Consider the following 8,334-nt stretch of genomic DNA (forward strand, 5'->3'; position numbering starts at 1 on the left):
ACTCCGCACACGTCACACGCGCCACTGACGCCGCTCTCAAACGCGCCCACGCGCTCACGCATCGCACGTGCAAACTAGAAGAAGAAGATGACGGAGACATCGTACAAAAGGATCAAGTTAAATAATATAACTTGAGACTTAAGACCAAACCAAGTTATTTGGCAAAGTGGTTAAGTCTCACTTTTAAAGTACATGCCAAAGGTTCGAACCTTGATAGCAGTAACTCAAATTAATTTGTTTTGACAAACACTTAGAGAACACGTCGAGCTGCCGAGCCGAGCCAAGCCGTCAAGCCACTGACGTCACGCTTGAAAATTATCCGGTGTTTCTCGGTGTCTCATATTCAGCTGATCTGAACCGTTCAATTATTTTTGTTAGATCTGAGCCATTTGAAATTCATTTTTGGTGATCCAATAGTGCTTTCCAACTATTTGGAGTATTTTGGACACATCTATACGGTCAGAATTTACAAATTCCATCCTGAAATTTTGTAGATTTTTTAGAGTCAACCAATGGCCAACACAAATAACTTTTTTCAGCCCCAGTTTCCAAAACTCAGCAAAGAGAACTTTGAAAATTGGAGTATGCAAATACAAGTCCTATTAGCCTCACAAGATTTGCGGGAGTTAGTGGATCGAGGATATGACGAGCTAGCCACTCTCGAAGATGAAGGAAGTTTAAATGAAGCTCAAAAGACGGCATTAAAAGATTCAAGGAAGAGAGATAAAAAGGCCTTGTATCTGCTCTATCAAGGCATTGATGAGTCAAGTTTTGAGAAGATTTCAGTAGCAACAACCTCTAAAGAGACATGGAGTATTCTTTGCAATTCACACCGTGGAATTGAGAAGACGATCAAAGTTCGACTCCAGGTGTTACGGGGCGAATTCGAGATGCCGCACATGAATGAGAATGAGTCAATTTCTGAGTACTTTAACAGAACATTGACCATTGTTAATCAAATGAGAAGATATGGAGAGAAGATGGAATCTCTTCAAGTAATAGAGAAGATTCTACGATCACTTAGTCCCAAGTTCAAGCACGTGGTTGTAGCAATAGAAGAGTTCAAGGATCTCAGTGCCATGACCACCGATGAGTTGATGGGCACACTTGAGATTCATGAACAAAGGATCAACAAGAAAACTCGCTCAAGTTCCCTAGAGCAAGCTCTTCAATAAAAGCTGTCTTTCAAAGATGACAGAAATGAGCAAGGTGGGACATCACAAAGAAGCCGAGGAAGAGGTCGTAGTTACAATAACCGAAGTTCTGTTTTTCGAGAAAGAGGCGGAAGAGGTCCAGCCAGAGGAGGAAGAAGTCAACCACACTTTGCTCCAAGAGGAAGAGCAAGAGGTAGAGGAGGTGGTTATAATAACTGACCAGGATTTGACAAAAGCAATGTTTAGTGCTACCAGTGCCACAAGTTCGGATATTACAGCAACGAATGCCGAAGTAGAACAACAACAGAAGTCGAAAAGCAAGCAAATTTTTTCGAGGAAACAAACAAAGTTGGACCTACAGTCCTGTTTGTCCACCATGGAGACACTGAAAATCAAAACAATGTTTGGTATCTAGATTCGGGAGCCAGTAATCACATGTGTGGTAAAAGAGAGTTGTTCATTGAGCTTGACAAGATTGTACAAGCACAAGTCTCATTTGGTGATTCTTCAAAGACTCCAGTGAAAGAAAGAGGAAATATTCTGATCAAGCTCAAGAATGTAGATGATGATTACATCTCCAATGTTTATTATGTTCCTACCATGAAGAACAACATTTTGAGTATGGGACAACTCCTAGAGAAAGGATACGACATCAGCATGAAAGATTGTCATCTTACCATCAAAGATAATCATGGTAATTTGATTGCTCAGGTGAGAATGTCCAAGAATCGGATATTTGCATTGAACATCCAACATGATGCTGCGAAGTGTTTAAGTGCCATTATCAAAGACAAAGACAAAGACTGGCTATGGCATTTGAGGTTTGGACATCTCAACTTTGGAAGCTTGAAGCTGTTGTCAAGCAAGAATATGGTAAAAGGGCTCCTTCATATTGCTCATACTAATGAGGTCTGTGAAAGCTGCATTCTTGGCAAGCATTAGAGAACTAGCTTTGCCAAAGAAGTGAAGTGGAGAGCAACAAAGCCGCTGGAGCTAGTGCACACTAATGTGTGTGGTCCATTGAAGCCAATGTCAAATGGACAGAATAGATATTTTCTCACCTTCATTAATGATTATAGCCGAAAGACATGGGTGTATTTTCTTAAAAGAAAGTCAGAGGTGTTCAGTATCTTCAAAGAATTCAAAGCTTTTGTAGAGAAGCAAAGCGGCTACAACATCAAGACATTGCGGTTAGATCAAGGTGGAGAATATACATCAGATGCTTTCGAGAATTATTACAAAGAGCATGGAATCAAGCATCAAACAATATCATCCTATACGCCACAGCTGAATGGTATTACTGAAAGCAAGAATCGCACAATTTTAGCTATGGCAAGAAACATGTTGAAAAGAAAGGGACTGCCCAAGCAATTTTGGGCTGAAGCCGTATCATGTTGTAGACACCCCATTTTTTACTGACCTTAAGACTCAGACGTCATCGATTGAGCGCTCGGTGATTGCACATGTTGTGCTCGTTTCGAGGTTTCAGAGTTTTGGCTGAGAGCCTTCCCTCTGGGCCTTTGAACTCTTTGTGCTTTGGCTCGGTTTGCGGACCAAGTCTTGCTTTCCTTTCCTGAGGGAGAGAGAGGTCTTTTAGACCACTCTTTAGTGGTCGTAGGCCACTTTTCCTGTTTGGAGACTAGTTTCCGATTTTCGGAGCCTTCGGCCGCGCGCTTTGTCTCGAGACTGCTTAACGTTCTCCGTTTGGCGTGGTTTTTGAACCACACCTTGTTTCCTTGGCCTAGAGGACCACTGTGGTTTGGGAGACCACTTTTGTGGTCGTAAACCACTTTTGGTGCTCAACAGCTAGTTTTCGAGGCTTCCGACTACGCGCTTTGCCTCCCAAACTTTTGTCTTGCATCCATTTTGGTTTGTTTTTGATACAAACCTTGTTTTCCTTGTTTGGAATGTGGTACAAGGGTGAGAGACCAGTATTTTTCCTTGGAGACCACTTTTCCTCCTGCCAGCCAGTTTTCTGGTCTGATAACTAGTCTCCCTGATTTTTGGACCATTAAAAGTGGTCGGTCATGAAAAATCTAGAAATCCCCTAGATGTTGATTTGTGATTATGTATCAATTTTAAACAGAATATAACAATCCCAATCAAACAATCAAACAATCAAGACAAAGAGACACAACGATTTAACGTGGAAAAAACCACAATTGGACACCTCCAACTGTGATCAAAAAACCACGGGCAACAGCCACAAGACAATCCACTAAGAAGAATTAAAGGAATTACACAGGTATACTCTCAATTACCTAGCAAATCCACAACGCCTAATTGAACCAACCTCTATGTGCATCTTCCAACCCCATCTTCACCACGGAATTGTCTTTCTGATGAGCCACTCCGGATTCCACCAAAGCTTCAGGCTCGAATTCTTCAGAATCCACAACTGAAGAATAACTCTCTCTTTTGTGTATAACAAACAAACCTTTGATGTACTCTCTTTAGATCATGAGTTGAATACTCAATAAAAACATCAAAGAAAACTCCCAAAGTATCCCCAGATATAAACCATAGAAACCAAAAAGAAGATCTGGAGAAGTTATCCTAAAAATCTGACCCAATACGCGAATTTATAGAATCTGTCCCGCGATCTCCGCTCGAGCTCAACACAGCCCGCTCGAGCGGACTGACCAAAAACTGCGTGCGAGCGCTCGAGCGTAGGAGAATCCGCTCGAGCGTAAAATCACACCTTCCAGTATTTTTACAGGCGACTGCAGAGATGCTGAGAGCTTCCAATCCCCGCTCGAGCGTCACTTTCCCCGCTTGAGCGGGAAGGCCAAAAATGGAAAAACTGGAAAAAAATAACATGATCGGACAGGCAACTTTGAATGCATTTTTGCATTTTGCTTCGGGGGCGCTGCCCCTCAACCCCGTCGTGGCGCTGCCCCGGACCCGCCAAGGGGCGCTGCCCCCTGGACCCCCGCGAGCTGACGGGGCAGCTCGATCCCCGTCATAATCAGCGAAGTGGCAATCTTGAAAGTATTATCAACACAAACTTCTCTGAAAGGCTTGATTCGGGTTGGATTCGCATCTAAACACTCAAAGTCTCACTGAAATAAAAACGCGAATAAAATTACAACTCAAAGGAGTTTTGTCAAACGGGTTTGCCAAGAAATAAAACCTAATAGGTGACCACACATTTTGCTTGTTTTCATACTCTGGACTCTCTCCCACCACGGCCAACCAATTTTTGGTCTAGGAGACCACTTAAAGTGGTCGATCGACCACTTTAAGTAGCTGTCCGACCACTTTAGGTGGTCGGTTACTTTTTGTCACCTTTTTGGAGATATTTTTGGCTAGCTAGCACAGCTGGAGAGCATTTGAACCATCATCCATACACGTGTATGGAGGGATGGCCTTGAGCCTTAGCTTCTTCAAGAAGTTTATGCTTTTGTTCTCTATAAGAAGGAGGCTCCTCCTCCCTCCTCTAGGTTGAAAAAAATTGGCTCAAGAGTTATACATATAGCTTTGTCTCTATATTGCTCTTCTTCTTCATTTATGTGCCTTAAAGTGTCATTTTGTCTTACTTTAACACACAAACACACACTCAAACACCATCCTTTTGTTGCTGAGGTGCTTAGGGGCTGGTTTTGGTGTTCTTGGGTTGGTTTGAGCTTGAAAAACCTGTTGGAGTTGCAGCTTTAAAGGTGGTCTTCAAGGGTGAGTTTCTAACCCTTAAAACCCCATTTTTGCTTAAGATTTTGAACCTATTTGCATGTTGTTTTGAGCTTAACTTCCTACTGCAAAAAGTCTGTATTTTGGTGCTTAAGATCTTTATTTAAGGTTACTTTTGTGTTTGGTGTTTTAAGGTCCCAAGAAGGAGAGGGTTATTCCTTCTCCTTGTGTCTTCAATACTTGTCTTGAATGCCTCATGTGTGAGCATGTTTGTTAAGCTTATGTTGGCCATATCTTAGCTTGTATTTGTGGTTATTTTTCTAAGTCTTACCACTGTTTTTGCTTGGTTTAGTCATCCCTTGCATGCATAATATACCTGTAGTGTAAATCACACAAACTAGTCTTGTATGCTTCATGAAGTAGCATGCCATTCTAGCTTGTTTTGTTTCCATTTCAGCATGTTTTTGGTGTTGTTTTGCATGTCATACCTCTGTTAGGGTTTGGTTTGGTCAGCCTTTGCATGCTCCATGCACTTGTAGTGCATTTCCATGAATTAGCCTAACATGCCTCATGCTTTGACATATCATTATAGCATGTTTTTGGCTTAACTTCAAGAAGCTTTTGTGCATGTTTTAGCATGCTTTATCTCTGATTTGTGTTGTTTTGGCCATGCATGACCTGCTTTGTATAGCCATGGTTCAATTTAGCTTGTTAGCTTTGTGCACCAAGTCCATTAGCATGCTTTACTTGGACTATGTGAATGATTTGGCATCATTTATTATGTGATTTCAGTCCATGTTTCATGCTCATGCACTTGCATTTATCACTCATTCAATGCGTTGGAGGGTTTCCCCCTTTACGCCTTAACATGAATCATTGCGTATGCCTTCATGCCTTAGCTTGCGAGTCATCATTTCAATGTGTTTTTGGGGTTGTTTTACCACGATATAACTCTGATTTTTGTTGGTTAAGTCATTCCATGCTTGGTCCTAATAGGTGTAGTGTAATCCACCTTATTTGCCTTACATTTACCATGCCTTATGCCCTTCATGCTAGCACATTTTGGCTTCCTTTCATGCATGTTTTAGACTCATTTTAACATGTTCTAGGACTGTTTTGGGTTACCTTGATCACATGCTTCATGTTTTTGCATAGTTGTAGTACAAGTGCTCTTGCTACCTTCAAGCTTCGGGCACCATAACATGTTTCATTTGTATCATGTACTTGATTTGGAATCATTTTTCATGACATTTCAGAGCTTATAGCATGCTTATATTCCCACTTCTTTCATGCTTTGAATGCCTTTGAGTGTTGTGCATTATTGCCTTTTTTATGGCCTAGCATGTATGCCATCTTACCTAGGTATTTGAGCCGTCGGACACGGGGACATCAACAGTGGCCGGAATGGCCGGTAATCAGAATGGACAGCAGGAGAGCACCGGTGTTAATAATTTTGCTCAGGATCAGAACAGTTTGAGTACAGAGGATACTGTGCAGCAAGCTGCACTAAAACAGTTTGAGCAAGAGAAGATTGAAGAGCTGGAGAAGGCTAGAAAGGCCAAAGACCCTGTGGGGACAGAATGTGCTGTAAACACAGGAACAGAATGTGCTGTGTGCACAGGAACAGGAACAGTTGTAACAGAACCAGATAATTGCTTGTCGATGGCCGACGGAATGTGGTGGAAAGATGACGACCTATGTCTCGCCCACACAGACGAAGATTGGGGAAAGAACTAGCCGGATGATACCTGGTATATTGGAGAGGTGGACCACATGACCAGGAGTGGGCGGTACTTCAAGGCCCCCCACCTAGATCAACCAGAGGCGTCCAGGAAGGACACAGAGGCGGAGAGGCAGAAAGAAAAGTCACTCAAAGAGGAGGCTGTGCTGAAACAGCTTAAGAAGATACAACCAGACATCTCCATTTGGGGATTGCTTATGGCCTCAAGAGTTCATAGACAGGCTATCCTTTCTGCGATGGACAGGGCCAAACTTTCAATCGACACCACGCCTGAGCAGCTGGTAGGGTTAGTTTTTCTGAGAGGAGCTTCCTCGATGTTAACCTTCACTGACAAGGACCTGCCGCCTGAGGGCGCAAACCATAACAAACCTCTCTACATCTCTGTGGAATGTAGAGATAAATGGATAGCAGTAGTTCTTGTCAACACATGGTCTGCTATCATCGTATGCCTGTCGAGGACGGCATATGCAATCGGGTTGAAACCCGCGGACTTCGTACCCACTACCCAGGTGATTCGGGCATATGACAATACTAGCAGAGAAGTGATGGGGACTGTGCAAGTTCTCACTCAGGTAGGTCCAGGACAGCAGGATATTAATTTTCATGTCTTGGACGTTTCTGCAACCTTCAACTTACTCTTAGGGCGACAGTGGTTGCACCAGGTGAAGGCAGTCTCTTCCACCCTGCATCAGATGCTGAAATACCCCCACGGGAAGGGGGTGGCTATTGTTTTTGGAAATTCTTCAACCCATCCACCGCCAGAGGTTTCTACACTGGTTCTGGAGATCAAACATGGTGCGGAGGATATATTCCTATCAGGATTTACCCTAGCGGAGGCTTGGGTTGTACAGAACATACTGGCTATTGATGAGGGGGTATATGTCAGTGCACAGTCTATGTACCTCATGAATAAACTCCAGCACATCCCTGGGATGGGATTAGGGCGCAGTGGCCGGAAAGGCATTATAGCATCGGCCGAAGTGTCGCATAACCCGCATACCTTTGGCTCAGGTTATCTGCCTACCAAAGAGAACTGGGTGAGGAAAGGCAAGGAGATTGCTAGAAGAGCCAGAGCCAAGCGAGCCAGGAAGCCTTATGAGTTGATACACCGACCTATCCAGGGTACCCTAAACGGACGTTTTGTCCGGGAATGGGAGGATTTCCCGTTCTACGGCTTCCCAGAGCTATGGCTAAACGCAGAAAGGCGGCGGTTGCTGGGGTTTGAGATTTTCTTTGACTTGCAATTGTCTGGGGATGATGTTGCTGAGGAACATACAGACCCACCAGTTGAGATTGAGCAATGTAGAGAGGAAGATTCCGAGAACGCAGAGTTTGAAATGGGGGTAGCACTGGCTTGTCTACTATCAGATCCTCCAATTGTACATGAGTGCTTGGGGGATAACTTCTCGATGTCCATGATCGGGAACGAAACGGCTGCGAGCCTATCTTCAAATATTCTAGATGCATCCATCGCACCCTCCCTCGTCTGGTAATACGAGGAAGGATTCTTATCGAGCAGCACCGGGTCAGGTAGTGAGCCGGAATCTGATTCCACTGAGTCCATAGAGTCGGAATCAAGTTCCAGCTCGTCTAAGTCTAAGTCCGGTATTCTTGGGGGTGACAACCCGGATGCCACAGTCATGTCTAGGTCGTCTTTTTCTTTTTCCTTTGAGTCTGTTGTAACAGAGGAATCAGGCGACTTGGAAGTAATTAATGAGAATTGTGCGGCTGTGGCCTTCGATTACTTTTCTGTGCCTTTGATTTATTGCATTAATCAGGACTTTCAAAATTTCGATGAAAACGACGAGGAAG

At 43.6% G+C, this 8,334-nt stretch overlaps 1 protein-coding gene across 1 annotated transcript; it reads left to right on the plus strand.

Moving 5' to 3' along the window:
- The first annotated feature begins 512 nt into the window (after positions 1–512).
- On the plus strand, positions 513–1,175 carry LOC145814102 (uncharacterized). Its single transcript, XM_082910626.1, has one exon. It carries the CDS (start codon positions 513–515, stop codon positions 1,173–1,175), a length of 663 nt encoding a protein of 220 aa, XP_082766752.1.
- Positions 1,176–8,334: the final 7,159 nt, after the last annotated feature.

The sequence above is a fragment of the Camellia sinensis genome, chromosome 2, assembly GCF_055761805.1.
Source record: "Camellia sinensis isolate YWXY chromosome 2, ASM5576180v1, whole genome shotgun sequence".
Lineage (NCBI taxonomy): Eukaryota > Viridiplantae > Streptophyta > Magnoliopsida > Ericales > Theaceae > Camellia > Camellia sinensis.

What these genes read in the sequence shown, in the direction of transcription:
- LOC145814102 (XM_082910626.1), top strand. Translation starts at nt 513, where the DNA reads ATGGCCAACACAAATAACTTTTTTCAGCCCCAGTTTCCAAAACTCAGC.